The sequence below is a fragment of the Camelus ferus genome, chromosome 16 (assembly GCF_009834535.1).
Source record: "Camelus ferus isolate YT-003-E chromosome 16, BCGSAC_Cfer_1.0, whole genome shotgun sequence".
Classification (NCBI taxonomy): domain Eukaryota; kingdom Metazoa; phylum Chordata; class Mammalia; order Artiodactyla; family Camelidae; genus Camelus; species Camelus ferus.
Window position 1 is genome coordinate 1,385,188 of NC_045711.1, and position 24,692 is coordinate 1,409,879.

A 24,692-nucleotide genomic window follows, 5' to 3' on the forward strand; every position below is an offset into this window, starting at 1 on the left:
AGTTACTTTGGTTTTAAAAGCAGTAACTATGGTGAATTATTAACACTCGACTGTTTTGTCCCTTTTCTGCCAGTTTGTGGTTAGTTCTGCTCTTTGCCCTAGTCTCGCTGGAAATGCTGCTTCAGCGATGTCCTCGTAGCTGGCACAAATGACTTGCATTTCAAGGCTTGTTTTATGGAATGTTAACACATCAGCACTTTGAAGTACATCTAACATTCATAAATAAAGTTTCCCTTACACGTCAAAAAGAATAACTTTTTGGAGAGTTAATGAATTGTAAGTAATTCTGTCCTAACTTACCTTGTTTATTGTGTACAGAGTTGGTCTTCTGCGGAAAGCTTTATTAGAAAAAAAAGGCGAGCATTTCCTTAGAACTAGAGCAACAGAGGCTTTTCATACTTATACCACGTTAACTTCCAAAAGATTTTTAACTCCCTGTTTCCCAAAGCACACTAAACTTTTGAGCCCTACAAAAACTACAAGTTTTTATTAGTCTAGTTCTTTTTTGAGAGTTCTGATAGTATACAGAGTGGGACCCTCTCTGGTTGTCACTATCTCATTCTTAGGTTGAATATTTAATCTTTTGAAGTACTTAAAAATTAAGCCTAATAACTTCAGCACTTCAAATATTTTCTGGGGAGAACGGTGCCTGATTTATTAGCAAAATAATGTAATTTGAAACAAAAGGAGAATAAATTTTTCACAGTCATGGCTGTCCAATAAATTTTGTAGGAGACAAATTTAAGGTGCAGTCGTTTCCAAATCAGTTTGATTGGGGGATAAAAAATGTCTTCTCTCCAATATTAAGCATAAGGTGTCTCATACATAATGGGGTTGTCCAGCAGTCATGTAATCAAACTACTCTAATCATTTTTTTCTTCTCCTGTGTCTCTATTGCTGTCATTCATCCTGACCAACTTTCCAGGTGGAAGTACATAAATGGTAACTGGAACAAGATAGGGATTGAATAGACAAGTTAATAAACTGCTAGCAAAGACTCCATGCTGCTTATGTCTGCAGTCCTAACAGATCTAGCACAGGATGTTGCTCATCGTGGGTTTAAAGTTTTTCTCTTTCAATGAGAAATCTACTTTGAAGGGTAGATGGGTATTGTGTACGTGTGTATGTATGTATGTACATATACATTAGGTCAAAATCTGCTTCCCTGAGCTTTGCTCATTAAAAAAAAATCTCTCTGGAACCATGAAGACTAACAAATCTTATCAGAATTTTATTGTGTGAAGTTTTGTGTTTTCCAAATTAAATGAAAACCTTAGTCCTTCAAACTTACTCCTTAATTTGGCATTCAAGGTCTCCTATTATCTGGTCTCAATCCACCTCTGATCTATCTCCTAACATTCTCCTTTATTTGACCTAATCTTCAACAAAACTACCAGTATGTCTCATGGTCTAATAGTCTGAGGCCTTTACTAACAACCTTCCCTTCATCTCTGGGTCCCTCTGCACCTCTTCCCTCCTCCTATTCCTTTTCAAACCGTCAGAAGACAGGGTAACAACAAAATATGATCCTTGAATCCAGACAACTACTATTATTAAATAAGGGCTAACATTAACTGAACATTTACTATCTGTCAGAACTGTTCATTTTCTCTTTTAATACCTTTGGGGCGATTAAGTCAATTTTATTGTTACTATTTTACTGTGGAAGGAAATGCACGTTTAGAGAGGGTAAGTAACTTGCCAGAGGTAAAAGGGTCATGGAGGGTCAGTCCAGCGGCTGAAGGCCAGAGCCCAGAGTCACTGCCCCTCCGCTCCCCTCCCCGGGGTCCTGAGTCTCTGCGGCGTGTGCTTTCCCTCCCCTGAGCTCCAGCATCACTGGCCCTGCCCTCCCGACCGCGCTCGGCTTTGCGGGGCCGGCATCTAAACCCAGGCCTCAGCTCTCCTGGCCTCCGGACGTCTCCAGTGCCCCGCCTGCTTGACCTCACGCAGAAACTCAGCCTAACCAAGCAAGACCCCCATGACCTGGCTCTGAGGCCTGTGGCCTTTGAGCCATTCTCTTCTAGGCACACTCCGGGTTGCCACCAGCCACTTACAAATGCATATCTAGAACCTAAGAAATGACCTTGGGGCGCGGGAACGGGGTTGGAGGACTAGCCCTGGGCCCAATTTTCGGACGAAGCTGGGGTGGAGTCTGGGAGGGCCCCGCAGGTGACGAGAACAGGCTTGTCCCTCTCTGGGCAAAACTCCAAAGAGGTAGAGCCATCCCTGCGCCCCGTACTTCACAGTGTGAGAACGCATGGGCGCGTTCACGTTTCTGTGCCAGGGAGAGGGGGCAGGCATATCTTCCCCTCGGTCCACAGAAGGTACGACGCCATCTCGCTGTTCACCCGTCGGCGGCCCCTGCGCCTGCGCAGTCGGAGGCGTGGGCGGAGCACGCATGCGTACGGTATGATTCCCGCGCTTTTTCGGAGGCGGGAAGGTAGCGTCAGTTGCTGTTGGCCTGACGGAGCGACGGTTGACGGAGACGAGAAACCTGAGGGTTCAAGTTGCGTGTCGGGTTGGCAGGCGGGCCAAGAAGGGAAAGAATCTGTGTAGGCCTTAGTTACTAACCTGCCTCGAGCCCTGGGGTCAGGAGAAATCTTTGGAAGAGAACAGGAGCCCTGACTGGAGGTTTTCCCACAAGGGGCTGAAGTAGGCCCCGTGGCCTCCATCTGAGGCAACGGTCTTGGGGGGGGGGGGGCTGTGTGTGTGTGTTAGAATCGGAGAGAAAGGAAGGATCAGAGACAGCTGAATGGCAGAGTCAGATTTATTTCGAGAAACTTGCAGTGAGCAAACTTTCTGCACACTGACGCCGCCACCCGTGTTAATGCGATTAGGATCCAGTCAGAAGCCGAAGCGGAGAGGGCAGCTCAGGGTCCCCGCCCCACCAGGGTCAGGGGTCCAGGGGAGGATGCGGCATTTTTATTTGCCTGAGACTCAAAAACGTACTAACACTTCTCAGCCGCCTCTAGGTTCAGGATGTGAGTTGCGTTGGTGTTTCTGGGCTAAGAAAAGGTGGCCCGACCTCTGCTTTGGTTCCTAGAATGGCATCAAGAATATTTTCTAAAGAGACTGCTGTATCCATCAAGGCCAAGACGTGGAAACAAAACAGAGGAAATCCCTGACCTCATGATTCCCAAGTTTTATTTCTAGAAACAATATTTAGAAATTGATATTTACCTCAGTATGATTTGCATTATTACTCAGTGGTGGTCATGTGTGTTTGTCTCATGGGGCAGTGAACCTGGGAGCAGAAGTGATCTTAGCTTTTCACACAACGGGTAAGTGCTGAATTTAATTGGAGTTAGACTATAAGAGACTAAACATGGAGAAAATTACAGCAGAAATTCTGTGGTAAAAGGAAAGGAAAAACAGAAAAAATCTTGTTTCACTTGTTAAAGTTACAGAAGCTGTGGAAACTTATCATTACAATTATTCTGCATATTAAGTGTGGCCTTAGGCTTTGGTATTGTATAATCCTGGGATCTCAAACTAATGGCCAAAGCAGAAGATCTGCACAGTGTTTTACAGTGAGACACAGAACACATTCTTAATTGGCTTTCAACTGTATGTGTTTCCTCCCTGGCCTTGTTTGTTTGCCAATTTGTAGTCCATTTTCCAGAATTGTTCTCATTGTGGGTCCTTGATTCTGAAATAAATTCCGTAGACTCTGTGAAAATCCACGTATGTTTAGGAGGCAAGCTTATAGCCACACTGGTCTTATTTCCAACAGATTTGGGAAAATGGGTTATGTTGTAAATTCTTATTCAGAAAGCAAGAGACTATAGCGTGTTTACACTATTAAGTCTGAAACCATAGTTTTCAACCATAATTTCAGGAATTTCCAGGCTGAGAATTTGGTTTTCTCGTTGATAGCACATGAGTTACAAATTTCTCTCCTTGAAGGTTTAGTCGAATAACTTCATGCTGTAAGGTTGAAGTGCTAAAGAAAGAGTTATCGACTTTGATATTGAAGGAAATGAAGAGAAACCTAAATGAAAATTCAACTCGAAGTACAGCAGGTATTGACTGACTTTTATTTTAAAATTTTCTGTAGTTTGTATATACCATGTAAACCTTATCTAGTATATAGATACAACATTTTGGAAGGAACTTTTAAAAAGAGTGAACATATAGTCTAGCCTCTACTTTTTAGGTCGAAGGAAATAAATTACTCAAGACAAAACACTTAGTGGCTTAGGTGGAAGTAAAATCAGATTTTCCTGGATTTACTCTTGTGTTCTTTCTACAATCCCCATGTGCTTCACGACTTGTTCTGTGCTTTTAAGCTGAAAATAAAGAAATTAATAATACTTTAATTTTTATTTGTGACTTGTTTAAAATATTTCCAGAGCTACTTCTGTCTTCCTAACAGCTTCCCGTGCCATTTCTGCTTTTCCTGCTTATTAGTTAGTACAAGGACAGAGGGCAAGAATGAAGAGAACCAGGGGAATGATGATAATGCAGAATGAAGATAATAATAGCTATGATTTATGGTGGATATACTGTATTCTGGGCATTTAATGATATGTATTCATTTATTTAACTCTGACAGAGTTTTTGTCATCCTTGCTTTCTAGATGAGAAACAAAGGCACAAAGAGGGTAAATAAATAATTTATGAAGTAGAAGAACCAGGATTTGAATTTGACTCCCATTCTTTTGATCACTATCTTATTCTGCCTCTCAGTATATGTCATATTGGCACGATAAGTTTAAGGAAATAGCCATCGTTCGGACTTTAAAATTGTAATTTAGACCTGCTTTGAAGTTATATTTCAAGCCTAGACAGTTTGACTCCAGAGTCCACATCGTTTTCCCAGCCTTTCATCATACAGCCATCACAGAGTCTATATTCTCCTGTAGTGAAAGTGCGGATGGACCAACTAGAGTATGGTATAGTGGCAAGATAGCTCTGAACTGAGACTTAGGAAGCTTGGGCCCTATCTAAGTTCTTTCACTGTACAACGTGCAAACTTGTGGGACCTCTTTTTCCACTTAGAGCCCTTCTAGCTTTAGTGTTTATAAATTCTGACTTTTGACTAGACTTGCGATCCCAGGTCTTTCATCTGGAGGGTTTGGAGTAGTATCTGTTCTCATTTAAACTCATTATTATTACTCTAAGTCATTCTCAAAATGATTCACAGAAAATATGCATTACAGACACCTGGAGTTCTTGTTGAAACTGCAGCAATTTGGCTTTCAAAGCATATCTATGGAAATAAAATCTATGAGAGTGGGGTCTAGGAACTGGTATGTTAAACATAATTCCAGATAAATTTTGGTCAAACGAAAGTTTGAGAACCATGGCCTTAAAGGGTGTGCTCCCATGGTCCAGAGAGTGGTTAGGGTTTTGGAAAGCATGGGTCAGATTTTGGTTCTCCCTTCCCTCTGGTGTACTTGAAGGGTCCCCTCCAGTTGATACGGTGATAAGCAAGCACAGGAGGAAAGTAACAGAAACAAAAAGTAGATTTGGAAAAGTTTGGGGAATGAGGGAGGAGATGGCAATTACTCAAGAGGAATTAAAGCAGTGTTAACGCAAAACAAGAAAGGAGTTTGTAGAGGCAAGGCCTATTTGGGATCTTAAGAATGTAAAAATAAATCCAAATATATAGAAATATATCTGTAGTAAATATAAAATTAATGTATAGAAGTAGACAAATTCAAGTTGTGTATTATTATATACTAGTAATTATTCTATAGCTAGATCTGACTATTTGCCTATTATGTACTAATTTATTGACATATAATTTAGGCTGTTTGCCTGTACCATTGTTCAATCAGAAAAAGAGGAATAGACAGCCATTAACATCCAATCCACTTAAAAATGATCCAGGTATCAGTATTGCTTCTGACAGTTATGATTTCCCTCCTCTACCAACAGGTAAGAAAATAAGTTAAAATTTTCAGAAAATAAGAAATAAGACTCTAGAAAACTACCATTTCTATTTTATTATAATGGAAGTAGAAACTTTATTATTTTTCTTCTTTCCACTATCCAATTAAAAGGATTACTTTGCTCTTTCTGAGCAGACTAGTGTAGTAGTTTGAGTTTCCTTGTCTACAAGGATGTCTCAGCATTTAAATGGAGTATCTTAAATATGGAGTCTTTGTTCTAATGAAGCAGTAATCTATATTGTAAAGATTTTTTTCTTTTTCAAAACATGTAGGTATTGTGACTTAAACATTTGGTGGTAAAGAATGGAGAAACTCAAATTACTTCAGGAATAGGGCTAAGTGTGAATGGGAACATGGGAAAGGTGGAAGGAAATAGACCTTAGGAGGGGTCTGCTTGGCCAGGAATTTGTCTGCTTGGCCGTGGTCTTTTTTCTCTAATGTCATTTTTGCCTTTCTTCATTTTTTTGGTTTTTTACTCCTTCATCCAGTTGACTTCCTTATAGCTTCGACTAGCACATGAGCTAAATTGCCCTTGCTGGCTGTTAACATAACCTTTTAGTGCTAGTTCTCAGAGCCCATCATTGGCTGCCCTCTGTTTCTCTTGATTCAAATTCTAGAGACAGCCTCTGCTTCAGCTCATATTTTTAAGTAAGATCATTGAAATCCTGATTTAGCTTTATGGGTAGGCCTCTTATCTCTGAAACAATTAGCTGTGGTGGTTTGTGCTGGGAGGTCTTAATGTTTGCTTACTTTTTACTTCTCTCTGGAAGAAGGCATGGACAGGCAGCTATTCTGAAATATACTTGGTACATGCTGGTTGTATACATTTGCACTTTGGGGGCACACTTAAAAAAGCTTTAATAGGATTTATGAACTAGAATTTTAAAATCCCTTTATATGTCAATACTTGTATTGTTAATTTTATCCAGTGTGTAACCATAGACCTTAACCTACTTTCAAATCTATAATTATTTTGTTTTCTTCCACACTTGAGGAATTGGAAGTATGAATTTCATATTCTCATTTTTATGGAGAACATAAAAAATTCACATGGATATGCATTTAGGCATTTATCTGATCATCTTTTGCCATTTAAAAAACTCTCCACTATTTAAAATACTTTTTATAAGTAGCATGAATGATGGATGATCTTGAAAAATAACAATGTGAGTTGCTCCTTAGGGAAGTGTGTGTCCTCCTGAAGTACTGAACTCTTCAAGCTCTGAGCAGGATTACTGTCTGTCAGAGATATAATAGGATTCTTATATTGGGTAAGAAATAGGACTAGGCCACTGTTTTCCACGTTTTTGTCTTGATCCATTAGTAGGTTGGGAAATAATCAGTCTTTTAAAAAAAGAAATAAAAGAGACTAAAGTAGAGTAGAATAGAGAATATCAGAATGTATGACATAGTAAGAATAAGAACTGATGAAAAACACAAGGTGCTATACCAGGATTGATTGTGGAAGAGATACAGATTAAACTATTACCTTGCTTAAAATACAACAGGAAAGACATTCAAAAAAAGTAATAAGGCAGGCTGTGATAAATTCCACAACAAAGTACTGTTGAAGAACATGTCCATATATTTAAGTTCTTCTCACCTTCAAGCTTTCAACTGCCTCCCCCCTGCAAATTAAATAAATATGAAAGAATTATTTCCAAAAAATGCTACCTACCTTACTCTTACCTGTGTTACTTATATCTTTTGAGATTGGGCCTGGGAAGCTATGAATCCAGAGTTGCCTCCTTTAACGAAAACAATGAACACAGGGTATGTGGAAAAATTTATACCAATGAATCTGTATGTCTGTTACTGACTGATGTTATTCTTCTATGTATGTTTTATATTTTATATTTATGAATCTGGGAACAAATTATTAATAGTTAATAAGATATTTTCTTGAAAGGCAAATATATTCAGTTTCTCATCCCCTGAGAAGTCAAGAGTTTGTGTTGAAATCTATTCAATCAAATACTGAAAGAAGTAAGAGTGGTGGGAGGTGAGTCTACTTAAGATTTCTTCTTATTCTATTCCTTCTCCTTCCCATCTCCTCGTTTACTCCCTTCTCTCCTCCTCTAATCTCTTCTCTTTTCTTAGACAGAATTGCATTTAGAAAATTTCTATAATTAATAACTATAGTGATATTACTATGTTGTATAGAAGTTAAGAGAACATGCCATATAAAACTTTAAAAATAGGTAATTTTGGCAGTGTTTATGTTTTCAGACTACTCTGTGTTATAATGAAGTTTCTGCCAATATTTATCACCATGAATTTATGATTTTGCTGTGGATCATTAATGATGTAATTGATAATAGGTAAAGAGTCAGGAATAAGTATATCTAAATATTGAATATATTTAGAAATTGAAAACCAAATAGAATGCTCAGTCTTACCCTAGTACTTAGAATGCCTAATACCCTTATTTACTCATAATTGTTCTCTTACAGCGCCTAATGTTTTTTAACGATTCTTCTTATATGGATCTATTGTAAAAGTTAAATAATGTAAGATAATGTATAATTTAAGTCAGTAACTCATGGAAGGACCTGGCATGACCCCCCCCTCCAATATTCGTATAACTAAATTTTGGATCTTTTACATCCCCTTTACCTTCTTCAGGATGGCCAAAGATATGAGGAGTCTTCTCTTTCATACTTGGCCTCTGGAACACCCTCTTGACATTCCTATCCTTGTTACAGCTCTTCTTAGCCACAGTTGAATGTTGTACTTCTGCCCTATTAAGATCTTTAAGCTCCTTGGTAATTGCTGGACAACGTTAGCTTACATGCTCTGAAACCAGAGGCTTTCATGTCCTCACAGGCATTTGATGAAGAAGAAGACAATTTTAGTTTCTTTCTTTTATAATTACCATGTTGTCTTTTCTTTTGTATCAGTGTGCTTTTCCACGCCAGCGTCTTCCTTTTTCTAGATGATTTTGGCTTTTCCAGAGAAGAGCATTCTTCTAAGTTCCAAGGCATTTCTATTCTCACTCCTCCTGTAATAGAGTTTATCAGACAATTTGCAGTCTTGCCCATTTTTAGACATGTTACTTTTATTATTTTCAGAATGTTATAACAATAGTTATTTTAAAAGATTACAGTATGAATTTTTTTAAAAAGTCCTAAAATATCTATATATCAACTTTTGACTGACTTCTTTATATTTTACTACAACTTAAGGAGATGTTACTTGCTTTCCTACTACTCCTAAGTAGGACTTTTAAGCTACAGAGTAAAAGTACAAATAGGTATCCACATTGCCTCTATTTTCCTTGTGACTTAAAATCACTGACATTATAATATCAAGGCATAGCTTAACTTTTGAAAATTTTACATTGTAGAAAATGAAAAAAAAATGTATGAAGAAGGAAGCAAAGTTTTCAAAATTTTACTACTCTGAGACAACCACTGTCATACAAAGGCTTGTATAGTTTAAAAATATACTCTCTGGCACTGGACTTTGAGTTGGGAGACTAGGATTCCCTGGGTTTTGAATTGTCAGTAACTAGTTATATGACCTTGGGCAAGTTACTTCCTCATTAAGGCTCAGTTTCCTCACTTGAAAAGAGAGTATAATGTATTGTAGGGTTGTTGTGATGGTATATTTGGAATTTCTAACTAGTCAGTAGTTACAAAGTAGTTTATAAACCACAAATTACCATATAAATGCACATTTTCATTAATAATTTTCTTTTAATTAAGAAAAATATATAGAAACAACGCTATTACTAATTTTTTTTTTTTTAAAAACTATTGCAGCTACAAAGATGGCAACACAAATACCAGTTTTAAAACTTGGGATAGAAATGATTTTAAGCCTCAGTGCAAAAGAACAAATAAAATGGCAGATAATGGAATAAATTCTTATCCAGTGAATTTGGGAGCTCAACAACAGAAGCAATTAAGAGTATCTGAATCAACTAACTTATCTCACCAAAGAGAAAGTAAAGTACTCACACAAACACATTCATCAAAAATATCTGGCTCCACAATGAGAAGTCTAGACAAAAACAGTGCATTACAGGCATTTAAGCCCAATTTTCAACAAAATCAATTTAAGAAAAAAAAGTTGGATGATTTTCCAGCAGAAAACACCCTGAAGGTAAACTTTTAAATATTAATTATTTACATTTTGTATTTACATTAAAAATGTGTGAAATATTTAGAAAGTTACAGAGATAAGAGCATTTGAAATTATTCCCATGGCCTACGTTACTTGATTAGCACAAATACCCAGTTCCCTTCCTCACGTCCTGGCCCAATAGATTCTTTACCCTCTGCCCTTCTCTATGTTCTGGAAGGCTGAATGGTCCTACATAGTGCATCGTCCTGGGATCCCGTAGCTGGCTTCTGTTAGGGGTTAGCCAGTAGGAATGGAAGACACTGGCAGGACATCAAAGGGTAGGGAGAGAGGTTGGATTTTCCCATTCCCTCCCTAATTAAATGCTGTGTCACAGGCGGCAGCTGTGTCCCTGCATGATATAGCCCTCCATGAGTCCAGCTTTCACAAGCTTGATCATTTTATTTCCTCCGCTTGTCCTTTCAGCCTTGGAGTGGTAACAATTTCTTACTGTTGTTGGTCTTTGAGTGCTTAAGTACCCTGTGTTGATTATGCCTATACATCTGTAAGCAGTTTTTTCTTAAAAAGAAAAAAGTATTTTCCATATAAGCCATCTGAGGTAAATTGTTTTACCCACATATTTGTGTAGTATAAGGACTTAGAATCTTTACATAGAAAGTGAATGAGTATGATGAAAAAAAATGACAGGTTTTTCTAATGCTATGTTTTTATTTTTTCAAAAGGAAACCTCATTGTATCAGTTAAAGTTTAAAGAAAAAGATAATTCTTTAAGAATTATATCTGCAGTTATTGAAAGCATGAAGTACTGGCGTGAACATGCACAGAAAACCGTACTTCTTTTTGAAATATTAGGTGGGTGTAATACTTCGAAAATACTTCAGTAATACCATTTAGAAAATAGTTTTGTATGTTAATAGGAATACCTAGAGGATCTTAAAGAAAAATAAAATTTTTACAGAAGGAGATTATGGTTTATTAGGATTTTCTTCAGTTCCTGGATCTGTCACTGATTTATGTGACTTAAGACGTGTTTGGTTATTCATGGTAGTACTCTTCTGATTCATAATGTCAAAACTGGGAGGATTCTTACAAATAATCTAACCCAACCATTGACGTAGGTGAAAAAATGGGGCAAATAATTAAAATAGACTTGACTGAAATCACAAAGCTAGTTAGCAGCACAGATGGATCTAGAACCCAAGTCTCCTTATTCTCAATAGAGTGTTCTTTCTGCTCTGTTACACTAAATCCAGTAGTAATTTTATATATAAATTAAATTATAGTAAATATTCTGAAAGAACATTTGTGAAGAATCCTTTACTGATATGCATAAACACCCTACAATTAATCTGTTTTCTAAATTAATATTTAAAAGGGAGGAGAGTTTTATAGAATGTGTCTGGAATTTGATTTTACTTCAAATGAAGAGACAAACAAGAAGTGGAGATTCAAAACATACTTCTTTCCACAGTTTAAATAAAATATTTAAAGTAATTTAAATTATGAAATATTCTAAACATGCAGAAAAATCTAGAGAATATAATAAATATCCACATACCTGTTTTATAGACATCCTTGAAAGCTGTATCTGTTTTTCTTCTCTGGAGATAATCACTGTGGTATCTTTACATGTTTTTATAATTTTACTATATACATTTGATTTCATAAATTTATATTTATTTTATTACTATTTTATGTGTTTTAAAATACAGAGTTTGCATTTTCATCCAGTATTATGTTTTTGAGATTTAGCCATCTTTCTGTTCTGTCACAGTGTTGGCTTGATCATGAGACCCCAATTGTGGTCTCTCCAGTAGTTTCTGACTTTTATGGTATTAAGATGATTGTCAAGGTTCTCTATACCACACATTTTTCCATATACCACACTGTCACATTCTTCAACAGTTTCTTCTGCTTGCTCTTTCCCAGAAACTAGCAAATGACCCCTTGCATATCATTATTTCTAACTGTCTGACAAGCCCATCACTGCAATCCTTAACTCTGTAGCTGGGGAAGGGGATATGCTGATTGGCTTACATCAGTCTTATGTCACTTCTGGGTCTGGGAGTGGGACAGATCCCATCCAGATCATATGGCTAAGTATGGCATAGGAGAGATTTCCTAAAGGAAAATCTAGATATCATGAGGGGAAATAGAGGCTGACCTCAAAGTAACAAATGTTCACTATCAGTACATAATAGATGGAAAGGAATGAATAATACTCTCATTTGATAATAATTTCTTGAGATAAACATGAATTATCATTTGAATTTTACAGATGAAGCAGATTTGAAAGAGGTTAAACAGTTTGCTCAGCTTAGTAAATTGCAGAATTGAGACACCATTGCATGACTTCTGATTCTGTCTCAATTTTTTCCATTAAACTATGATGTTTATTTGTTATACATGAGTATTTTATTTGTTATAATGTAGTACACTTGTCTGAGGTTTTAACCAGTTTGTAGAACACATTGTAAGAAAAAAAGCTTCAGATGGCCAACTATTGTCAATTGTATATAAACTTTGGCAAATAACCTGATCCTAAGTTGGAGAGGGCCAGAAATTTTGTTTTCCTTAGAATAAAACAGTTTTAGAAATATCTTTCCCTTTTGGAGGGACAGGTATAACTCAGTGCCAGGGCGTGTGCGTAGCATGCATGAGGTCCTGGGTTCAATCCCTGGTGCCGCCATTAAAAAATAAATAAAATAAAAGTAAATAATAAACCTAATTACCCTCCCCCCAAATTTTAAAAACTTAAAAAAGGGAATATCTTTCTCTCTTAAAACGGTTTCTTATTATTGAGAGGTTGGTGTGGGAATAGTTATTTAAATACCAATTTCTCTTTGTTAAATTTTCTTTGCATTTTACCAGCACTAATTTTTTTTCTCCTCTATTTCAATTTTGCTTAGCTGTTCTCGATTCAGCTGTTACACCTGGCCCATATTGTTCAAAGACTTTTCTTATGAGAGATGGGAAAAATACTCTGCCTTGTGTATTTTATGAAATAGTGAGTATTTGTTTAAGAATCCTTTGCAAAGCTTATGCCAACAAAACCATACAAATGCAGGCTATAATTCCACTGTAGTAAAAATTCTGTTAACAATTGAGTAGTACTTTCAACATTTTGTTTGATTTTAATTCTGATATTAAAGTTGTTTATTCAACTGATATGGAGAGCCTACTCTGTGCTAGTTGCAAGGGATACAAAGTGGAATATAAGTGGTAAATGACTCTCCCAAAGAGTTTATAATCCCAGGAGAAAGACAAGATACATAAATGTTACACTGTGGTATGACAAATGATATGACAGAGGTGTGTGCAGAGTGCTATAGAAGTAGATAGGAAGGGTGGTCAGATCACTGTAAGGTTTTTTAAGAATGCATTAACCTATTTTATCTTAGATATTTAAGGTCTAATAAATTAAGCCAAAGTGTTGGGACTGAGGGAGGAGGAGGGAGGAATGCATTCTAAGGCGAAGAAGCAGCATATACAAAGGCATGAAGCTCAGATAGAGCCTGGATTGTTCAGGAAACTGCAAGTAGTTTATAATTACCAGAGTGTAGAGTTAGTAAGTGATGGAGGTAAGCGTAGTGCTTCTGAACTTGAGAGAAGGCAGAGAGAATGGTCTGAAACATAGCAAAGAGGCTTGGTGACAAAGGAAGCTGGGGGTGACAAAGGAGGCTGGAGACCTTATAAGACTTCCGTACTTTGTAAAAGAGTTTGGCGTTAATTCTGAAATCACACTTGGATTCCAGTTTGTACTCCACCATTTATTACCTTTATGATCTTGAGTGAGCTGCTTAAACCTTCTGAGCATCAGTTTTTTAATCTGTCAAATGGAGAGACTAATTCCTACTTTGAAAATTTGTTTTGGAGATTAGATGATAAAAGATATGAACGTATAGCGTCTGACACATAACAGATGATCAAGAAGTAGTAATGTCATTAATTTCTATAATATCTTGAATGCTAATTTTTAAATTTTATTATTTTACTTTTTTCTTTAGTCTAAGTTTTTTAAAAAACTTTTTTATTGAAGTATAACATATACAGAAAAGTACACAAATCAAACTGTACAATTCTACGGAGTATCACAAAGTGAACAGTAGCAAGGATAAAAATAGAACATTGCTGTCACCCTGTACATCTCTGTGCCTCTTCCAATTCATTACCTCCTATTTCTTGCCTAAAATTAACCATTATCATGACTTTTAATATCATCAATTAATTCTGCCTATTTTTGAACTTATATATAAATAATATCATATGAAGTGTCTTCTTTTATGTCTGGTTTCTTTTAGTCAACACAGTGTTTATAAGATTCATATCTCTAGCTATAATTCATTTATTTATGTATTTCTATGTACAATATTCTGCTGTATGAATATATCACAATTTAGTTTTCTATTCTGCTATTGGTGGGCCTCTTGGTTGTTTCTTGATTTTTTATTATGAATAATGCTCTATGGACATTCTTCTATATGTCTCTTGTGCACATGGATGCCTTTCTGTTGGGTATATACCTAGAAGTAAATATAAAAAATGCTGGATCATAGTGCATCTATATGTTTTAATAAGGTAATTATTGCCAAAGGATTTTCCAAAGGGTTTTACCAGTTGACACACTCACAATCAGTGTAGGAGAGTTGTACCTTCTCTGCATTCTTATCAACATTTGGTACTGTCAGTCTTTTTTATTTTAACCATTCTAGTGGGTAAGTGTACTGCTATCTCATTTCTCTCCAACTCTGGTGACTGAGAAGGTTCAGCACTTTTGATGTTTACTGTCCATTTAGATATCTTCTCTTGAAAAATCTGTTCAGGCCTCTGATAATTTTTTTTTTGTTGAATTATTTGTGTTTTCCTTATTGACTCATAGGAGTTTTTGAGAAAACTATTCTGGGTACAAGTTCTTTGTCTATTATGTGTATTGCAAATATCTTCTCATACTCCATGGTTAGCTTTTTCAGTCTTAAGAGTGGCTTTTGAGAAACAGAAAATCTTTACTATAGTATAGTCCTTTTAGTAACTACCAGCATTTTCTCTGATAGTTGGTGCTTTTTATGACTGCTTAGTGAGAGCAATCCCAGAATACTTTTCCTGATTTACTAGTCCCATTAGTTCATTGCCCTTTTGAGTCTCCCAACACTAAGCCCGGGGTGGAGGTGGTGTGATTATCAGAATCTCTTTTCTTTGAGGGGCTTTGGTCTCCATTTTTTCTCCTAGCCATATGAGCCTGGCAGAAGCTCTGCTCAGTTCCTTAGACTCTCAAACTGCCTTGACTATAATTGGCAGATACCTCAGCAGGGAAAGCCTCCCCAGATATCAGGCCCCATTCTGGACTGCTCTCCTCTCCCAGATGGGGGTCTCTGTAATTCCTCACTGCCTTTGGTATCTCTCTGAGGAGATTTTAAAATAAATATTCCATCTAGCTATTCTAGTTGGCTTTAGTAGGAAAGTTGGTCTGAACTACCTAGTGTGCCATCTGTTGAAAGTAACAGTCTAATAGAAGTGAATATTCATGTGCCATTATATTGGGAATTATTCCAGTTTTTTTTAAGAAGCAGCAGCTCACTCACCTTTAAGAAGCCCTACCCAAGTGTGAAGGGCTTTCTTCTGTGGAGGGTATCCATTTGTCCCTAGCTATTATGATCTTGTCAACACTGGGGCTCTAAATTAGGTAAGGGAATTATAGCACTTTGGGGTGATTCATATTTAGTTGATGATATTATTAGTTTTAAAAATTGAAATTCAAATAGGATCATAAATAACTTTATCGATATTTATTTTTTAAAAAACAGGATCGTGAACTTCCAAGACTGATTAGAGGCCGAGTTCATAGGTGTGTTGGAAACTATGACCAGAAAAAGAATATTTTCAAATGTGTTTCTGTCAGACCGGCATCTGTTTCTGAACAAAAAACTTTTCAAGCCTTTGTTAAAACTGTAGATGCTGAGATGAGGGTATTATACTAATGTAATGAATGAAATTTAAGTGATGATGAAGGAAGTTTAAATAGTATAAATTAAAAACATTTTTCTGTTATTATTTCATTTACCATCACTGTGGTTTTATGGCTACTGTTTTTCTGTATTTCTGTTGTTGAATTAAATTACTTAAATCCTTCTATTTTATTTTTTAAATAACTTTATTAAATCCTTTTAAATGTAGAAAGAATTTTTGAAAAATAATTTTAGTATTTTTATAAAAATTGTACATTTGCTAAAATTAAAAAACCATTTCAGATTAAAAATGTTCAATATAATAGGGATAGGTAGATACTTATTTAACATGAGATAGGAATACATTTGAGTCAGCTCAGATACATTTGAGTCAGCTCAGAGGCCAACATCAAGCTTAATGGGGAAATATAGAGACATTCCCACCAAACTTGGGAACAAGACAAAGGTGCTCACTATCTGTAGTGTCACTAGGCATTATACTGAAGTTTCTAGTCTGTGCAGCTACTTTGGCATAGTTGTAGTCTGGTCCCTGCTTGTTTTATGGCTTCTCCATCCATCTTTTTTTTTTACCGATGAAAATGTAAACTCTGGCCCCACCGGACCGCTGTCCACTCCTAAACTGAGCAGTGATTAAGCATCCAGACATGAGTTTATCTCCATCCCCACGTTCCCTATAGTCAGGTGTGATCAGTGGTTATAATCAGTCACGGCTCCAGGATCCTGAGAGCATTTGTCCTAGAGAGACCTTGGGTAATTGCTTTGTCTTTAATGAGTTCCTCCAGGATCTAGACTCCTCTGGGATCCAGGGCCGCTTAGGCCTGGGGATGTATAGAATGGGAGATGGGACAATGGATGTTGCAGACACAGGTGATGACTACAGAGGCTGTTACTTCTCATGCTTTAGTGAATAAAGAGGGGCAGGATCTCAGGTCCTGGGTCCTGGAGTCTCTCTCAGACACACTGGGTAAGTTGGGCAGAGGATGAATGAGCTGGTCCTTTGGGTTTTTCCTACCTGAGGGTCTTGATTTCCCAGGTTATATCATGTTCTGCAGGAGAACATTTCAGGTGTGATAACTCCCTTCTTCACCTCTCAGCCTCCCATGATTTCTTCACAGTCTAGAAATATTTTGATTGATGTTCATTAGTCACGTTAGTCTTTTTTTTTATTAATGATAACATCTATAAATATAACTGTGTAATGTATCTCACAAGATTTTTTTTTTGTTTCAGCATAAGACCTCTCTATGAGACGGGCATTTAACGCAGAAGTTCTTGACCCTTTACTATATATTTGAATGACTTAATGACCTTTAGATAGCACCCCTCTCCCCAGAAATTCTGATTACATTCATTGGATGAGAGTGCAGTAATCTATATTTTAAAATACAGTGTGTTCCACAGACCAACAGAATTGGAATCACTAAATATAAAATTTGTGCTTATAAAATACAGAATTTTAGGCACCACAACAGACCTACTTAATCAAAATCAGCACTTAACAGGGCCTCAAGGTAGGCAATTTGTAAATTAAATTTTTAGAAGCACTGCCCTTTGTGATTCTTATGTGCAGTCCAGACTGAGAACTACTGATTTCCCAGGTGCAGAGGATGAGAGACATTGTTAATGGAGCAGCTAAGGCTCATAGCCCTGATCCTGCCAGCATCTTCAAGTGTTGGCTCTCTGTTTTGTGATTCCTAGAGAGACTTGTGACAGCCTCAGGAAAGGATCCTACATGTTTTCCTGGGAAGCAAATTTCTGAGATATTAAGTGCATGGAGCTTCACTTGATGCTTTTCCCTGCTGCAATACCGAACATTAAGTCCACATGTGAAAAATACTATGTGGCTCAGTTAAGCAGCATTAGCAGGGTGAAAATCCTAGCAATTGGACCCAGTTATGTCTCATTGAGGAAAGGAACTTCTTATATCCCTAATACTCTTCCTTAGTTTTCTCAGCTCTGAGGCACACTCTGAGGTATGGATATCTGAAGAAGAAATGGAGCAAGGTCTCGAGGGTAGAAATTATCTTTATTTCTTCCTTTTCTCCCCAAATTACTAAACATACCCATCAGTTTTACCTTTTTCCACATGTATATAACTGAATCCTCTGGGTATCAACACAAGGAATAAGTGACAGTGTGCATGTGGATAGTGGGTTGTCTGTTTAGGATAAAGAGTAGTGTGATTGAGGTAGTCTAATATGTTCCATGTCTGAGGTTACATCCCAGACTTTTGTAAAAAAGTATCAAAAACTAGTGAGTTCTTGTTCTGAGAGGACTTAGGAGGAGTAGATACTCTAAAACAACAGGAGTTTTCTGTCTTTAAAGTTGGAGGAAGGCATGTCTTAACCTGAAGCACAGCCAGTAAATACCTCAAAAAATGAAACATTGCCTACATCTAGGCACTGTTCCAGGTGCTGGCACTGCTTCAGTCATGAAGGTAGTTATGGCCTTTCCTGTGTGAAGCTGACAATCTGGTAGGGAAGACAGCTATAAATGAATAATAGCTTTGGGTACTGGGTGCTGAGGGAGCATAGCAGTGGGTTCTCATCTGGTCTGCGGAAATAGGGAAGGTTAGCTGAGTAAAAGACTTGTAATATACCTGAAGGATAAAGAAAGACAAGCCAGGTGAAGGAGCAGAGGGAGAAGGATGCTAGGCATGAGGAAAAGGAAAGGCAAAAGGATGGAGGCAAGAAACTGTGACTTTTAACTCCAGCATTGGTGGAAGAGTGGAATGTGTATTTCATTATAGGGTAGATGAAGATGTGGAGGCAGGCAAGGGTCAGATCATGGAGCACTTTTTGGCCCTTGAAAGGAATTTTGTCTTTATCTTAAGAGCAATGACACCATGCAGACTTTAACAGAATAATGGTCAGATTTTCATCTTAGAATGCCATAGTGTGAAGAGACTGAAGGAGAGTGAGCATGGAAGTAGAGAGATAAATTAAGAGGCTGTTTCGATAGTACAGACAAGTTGTGATGTTAGCCTGGTTCAGGGTAGTGAGGGTTGGGATAGTGGTGGATGAATTAGAGAGAGAATTAAGTGGGAGATCCTACAAGACTTGATGGACTGGGTGCTGATAGTGAAAGGAGGGAATGAAAGAAAACTCCTAGGTATATGACTTGAGCCTTGATTTCTTTTACTGAGGTGTGAGAGTCTTGAAAGAGTGGGCAGGGTGAGCTCATGTGGGATCTTTTGGGCTGAAGATGCTTGTGATATTCCATGGGGAGATAATCACTAAGCAACTAATGGAGCTGTGAAAGTGATAGAGGTTTATCCATGAGATTTAGATGGTAATTAATGCCATAGGAATGGACAAGTTCTTTCAAAGCTGTATATATAGAATTATAAGAGAACAGTGTTTAGGCAAAAGCCCAAGAATACACCAATATATAAGATACTGTTGGAGAAGAAACTAATCAGAGTTACTGGGAATGAATGGCAGGGAAATATCAGGAGAACCAGGGTGAGCCCATAGAAGATAGAAGATGAGAGTGTTTTAGAAGAGAGGCAAGAGTTACACTATTGTTACATGCTAATTGATGAGAAATGAAGGAAATGTCTGAAAAGTGGCTTAGATTTAGTGATGTATATTTCTGATTACAAAGAGTGGTGTTAGTGAGGTTGTAATCAGTTACTGAAGAACAGCTAACAGACCAGGTATCACAGAAATATGTTCATTTTTCTTCCGGTTTTTAATGGACACCATTATTTTCTCCTAAAGATACTGGACACAGAGCATGATGGGAAGAAATCAAAGTGTCATCTCAGAGTTCCTCCTCCTGGGCCTGCCAGTTGAACCAGAGCATCAGAACCTGTTCTATGCTCTGTTCCTGGTCATGTATCTTACTACTGTCCTGGGGAACCTCCTCATCATTGTCCTCATTCAACTGGACTCTCACCTCCACACACCCATGTATTTGTTTCTCAGCAATTTGTCTTTCTCTGATCTCTGTTTTTCCTCTGTCACAATGCCCAAATTGCTGCAGAACATGCAGAGCGAAGTCCCATCCATCCCTTATGCAGGATGCCTGACCCAAATGTACTTCTTTCTGTTTTTTGCAGACCTGGAGAGCTTCCTCCTTATGGCCATGGCCTATGACCGCTATGTGGCCATCTGCTTCCCCCTGCAGTACACCACCATCATGAGCCCCAAGCTCTGTCTGTCCCTGGTGGTGCTTCCCTGGGTTCTGACCACGTTCCATGCCATGTTACACACCCTGCTCATGGCCAGATTATCTTTTTGTGTGGACAACGTGATCCCCCACTTTTTCTGTGATATGTCTGCTCTTCTGAAGCTGTCCTGCTCTGACACTCGAGTTAATGAGTTGGTGATATTTATCATGGGAGGGCTCATTCTTGTCATTCCATTCCTACTCATCATCATGTCCTATGCACAGATTGTCTCCTCTCTCCTCAAGGTCCCTTCTGTTAGAAGTATCCGCAAGGCTTTCTCCACCTGTGGCTCCCACCTCTCCGTGGTGTCCCTGTTTTATGGGACAGTTATTGGTCTCTATTTATGCCCAACAGCTAGTAATTCTACTGTTAAGGACACTGCCATGGCTGTGATGTACACTGTGGTGACCCCCATGCTGAACCCCTTCATCTACAGCCTGAGGAACAGAGACATGAAGGGAGCCCTGGGAAGAGTCTTTCACAAAAAGAAAACTCTCTTCTCTCTATGACAGTAAAGTTGAGATTTTAACATATTTTACCCACTAGGTATATTGATATTAATATTGAGATTTTAACCCAGACTTCTTGTTTCCAATGATCTTTTTGTTCACATCATTCTACCTCTTATCCTTTTCTCCTCTCATTTATTTTCACATATACATTATCTATTTGACCTGTCCTGAACCTCAAGTGAACTTTCTATCTCCTTTGCTACAATAGTTTAGTTTGTCTTTATCTGGAAGCTAACTCATACCTGGGGCCTTAAAAGTTACTCCCTCAGATATGGGGAGGAAAGCCAGAGTCTGGTTAACAGCCTCACTTTTTAAGGTTGTCTCTCTCCTATTTTGGAATTGATCAACAAATTTTACATCTGTGATTTTTTTTATATTGCATCTTTTTTATTGAAGTGTAATTTATTTACAATGTTAATTTCAAGTGTACAGCAAAGCAAGTCAGTTATGCATATACATACATATATATATTTTAGATTCTTTTCCATTATAGCTTATTATATGAAATTGAAAATAGTTCCTTGTGCTACACAGTAGGTCCTTGTTGTTTATCTATTTTATGTATAGTAATATGTATCTGTTAATCCCAAAAATTTATTCCTCCCTGCTCCATTTTTCCTTTGGTAACCCATAGTTTGTTTTCTATGTTGGTTAGTCCATTTCTGGCTTGTGTCTTTTTTTAGATTCCACATATAAGTGATATCACATGATATTTCTTTCTCTGTCTGACTTACTTTACTTAATATGATAATCTCTAGGTTGATCCATATTGCTGCAAATGAAATTATTTTATTCTTTTTTATGACTGAGTAATATTCCATTACACACACACACACACACACACACACACACACACACACACACACACACACACCACATCTTCTTTATTCATTCATCTATGTACATTTAGTTTTCCACAGATTCTACCTTGTAAGCAGATCTTTAATACCTACTTGTTTCACATAACAGAAATTTTATACCCATTCAAAATCAATTCACCATTTCCCCACCCTCCCACTCCTGATAACCACCATTCTATTCTCTTCTTCTATGAGTATGCCTATTTTTGATGCCAAATATCTAGAAAGAAATCATGCAGTTTTGTCCTTCTGTGAGAGTATTATTTCACTTAACATCACGTTCTCTAGGTTCATTCATGTTGCTACAAATGTCAAGATTTCTTTCCTTTTTTAAGGCTCAATGGTATTCCATTGTATGAGTATACCACATTTTCTTATTCATTCATTGATGGACGTTTGGAATCTATCCCTAACTTGGCTATTGTGAATAATATTGCAATGAACACAGGAGTGCAGATATCTCTTTATGATCCTCATTTCATTTCCTTTGGATATGTAGCCAGAATTGGGGTTGCTAGATCATATGGTAGTTCTATTTTTAATTTTTTGAGGAGCCTCTATACTGTTTTACATATTGGCTGCATCTATTCATACCAATAGTGTATAAAGTTTCCCCTTTCTCCACATTTTCTGTGACAACTGCTACATTTTTTGTACATGTTTTATTTGTTTTGTTTTTGATACTATCCATCCTGACAGGTGTAAGGTGATGTCTCATTGTGGTTTTCATCTGCATCCTCTGATGATTAGTAATGTAGAGCACATTTTTTTATATACCTAGTGGCCATTTGTATGTCTTTGGAGAAATGTCTATTCAGGCCCTTTGCCTATTTTTATGTCAGGGTGGTTTTTTTTTGCTGTTGAATTACAGCAGAGTCATACATTTTGGATAAAACCACTCACTAGAATGATGTTTTGCAAATATTTTCTCCCAATCCACAGGATGCCTTTTCACTCTGTTGACTGTTTCTTTTGCTGCACAGACCCTTTTAAGTTTGAGATAGCATCAAAAAGAATAAAAATCTTAGGAATAAAATTAACCAAGAGATGAAAATTATAAAACAGTGATAAAAGAACTTAGAGTGGAAACAGGTAAATGGAAAGACATCCTAGGTTCATGGATAGAAGAATTAATATTGTTAAAATGTCATATTTCCAGCATGATCTATAGATTCACTGCAGTCTCTATCAAAATTCCAGTTGCATTTTTCAAAACAGAAGTAGGAAAAAAAATTCCAAAATTTCTATGGAATCATATACTCTGCCACGCAAAAGCAATCTTGAGTAAGAAGAACAAAGCTAGAAGCATCACTATTCCTGATTTAAAAATATATTGCACTTTTTTTGGGAAAGACCACTTCCCTACGTTTGCACTGCTTGTGTTCGGGATTCCAAATAACTTGATTTGAGGAGAGAAGAGGAGCCTTGGGGTCCTTTATTTGGCAGGGAGAGTTGGTAAAGTGATTAATACACTGTTGTTGGAAGACAAGTCTGGAGGCTTGAAAATGTTTTGGCACAGTGTTTAACCCTAGAACTGAACCTTAAAACCCAGCAGAATAATAGAATATTCTGTTGCCCAGGAGCCCACTGAAATTTTTAAGGAATTCTAGATGGCACTTGAGTGTAGGCAGGTCTGTTAATGACAGTATAGTCTCTTGATCTGGGAGGCTCAGAGACCCTTCCAGGTTTCCTATGAGTTAGAAACTTGTTATAATTACACTAAGATATTACTTAGCCTTTTTTTACCATTCTGAAGTAAACTGGATTTTCTGACAATGAGTGGAAAGCAGATGCCCATGCGAACCTAGATGGCCTATTAAAGAGATCCATGCAGTTTCTAATGTATTCATGAATTACAATGAAGATGATTACATATATAAATATATTACAAAGCCACAGTAGTAAAAATAGTAAGTATCAGCATAAAAATAGGCACATAGATCAGTGAAACAGAACAGAGAACCCAGAAACCAATCCACGTGTAAAATCAACTGATCTTTGTACAGGGTGCCAGGAACATGCAATGTGTGTATCCACAATGAAAAGAATGAAATTGGACCCCTACCTACACTATACACAGGATTCAACTCAAAATAAATTAAGGACTCAAAGATCTCAAACTGTAAAAGTCTTTGAAGAAAACATAGAAGGAAGACATTTTGGCCTTGATCCTGGCAATGGTTTCTTGGATTTGACACCAAAAGCACAGACAACAAAACCTGTGCAAAACCAAAACATAGACAAGAAGGAGTATATCATACTGTATTACATTTCTTGATTCATATTCCACTTATTTACCCAAGGAACTGTTTGTGTATATGTGTGTGTCTCTGTGAGTCTGTATATATGTATTTACAAAAATGGATTACTGTTGATACAGGTTTTCTTTTTCTATTCAGTATTACATTTCCTGATTTATTTTAATATTCTCCATGAGTTACTGAAGGTAGAGGACTTGCTATAATGAATAAACCCTGAAATCTCAGTGGTGTGATACAACAAATGTTTCTTTCTTTCTTATGTAAAATTCAGTTGTCATTGAGCGATGGGGACACTATGCTTCATGCCATCAGGTGACAGAAGCACTGAAATATTCAATATATGGTTTTCACAGTCACCTCAGGTGTTGAGTGTAAAGGGAAAGTCCCAGGACATTTCATGGAGATTCTGTCACTGAGACCCTAAATCATACACACAGTCTTCAGCACAAACTCAATAAAGCTGTTGCTTTAGAAATTTGCCACTAAAGTGTGCAGCGGCCAGCAGTTGAAAGAGTTGGTTAGTGTGGTAGTGAATTTCTTAAGTGTCCCCCTAATATTCCCATCCATTTATTGCTGTAAAGGGCCTTTGCAGATGGAAATAAAAGTAATTATCAACTGACTTTTTTCTTCCAGTTTTATTGAGATGTAACTGGCATACAGCACTCTACAAGTTTAAGTTGTACGGCATTATGATTTGACTTACATCATGAAATAATTACCACAGTAAGTTTAGTGAATCCCCATCATCTCATATAAATACAAAATTAAAGTAATAGAAACACATTTTTTTTTACTTGTGATGAGAAGAGTTTGTATTTACTCTCTTGACAACTTTCATATATAACATACAGCAGGGTTAATCACATTTATCATGTTGTATATTACATACATTAATTACATCCCTAGTACTTTACTTATAACTGGAAGTTTATACTTTTT

General features: G+C 37.1%; 2 protein-coding genes across 2 annotated transcripts; both read left to right on the top strand.

Moving 5' to 3' along the window:
• The first annotated feature begins 2,417 nt into the window (after window positions 1-2,417).
• On the top strand, window positions 2,418-16,099 carry SPATA22 (spermatogenesis associated 22). Its single transcript, XM_032497996.1, has 9 exons — window positions 2,418-2,506; window positions 3,907-4,022; window positions 5,755-5,883; window positions 7,610-7,670; window positions 7,807-7,899; window positions 9,662-10,004; window positions 10,706-10,835; window positions 12,893-12,990; window positions 15,785-16,099. The coding sequence occupies exons 2-9, from the start codon at window positions 3,980-3,982 to the stop codon at window positions 15,956-15,958; spliced, it is 1,071 nt and encodes a 356-aa protein (XP_032353887.1). The 5' UTR covers window positions 2,418-2,506; window positions 3,907-3,979; the 3' UTR covers window positions 15,959-16,099.
• Window positions 16,100-19,684: 3,585 nt separating this feature from the next.
• Window positions 19,685-20,629, top strand: LOC116669148 (olfactory receptor 1E1). The gene has a single exon (XM_032498012.1). The coding sequence runs from the start codon at window positions 19,685-19,687 to the stop codon at window positions 20,627-20,629; it is 945 nt and encodes a 314-aa protein (XP_032353903.1).
• The last annotated feature ends 4,063 nt before the right edge of the window (window positions 20,630-24,692 follow it).

What these genes read in the sequence shown, in the direction of transcription:
- SPATA22 (XM_032497996.1), top strand. Translation starts at nt 3,980, where the DNA reads ATGAAGAGAAACCTAAATGAAAATTCAACTCGAAGTACAGCAG. An exon ending in TTTCCCTCCTCTACCAACAG is followed by an intron (nt 5,884 to 7,609) that starts GTAAGAAAATAA and finishes ATATCTTTTGAG; the next exon opens with ATTGGGCCTGGGAAGCTATG. An exon ending in ACTTCTTTTTGAAATATTAG is followed by an intron (nt 10,836 to 12,892) that starts GTGGGTGTAATA and finishes AATTTTGCTTAG; the next exon opens with CTGTTCTCGATTCAGCTGTT.
- LOC116669148 (XM_032498012.1), top strand. Translation starts at nt 19,685, where the DNA reads ATGATGGGAAGAAATCAAAGTGTCATCTCAGAGTTCCTCCTCCTGGGC.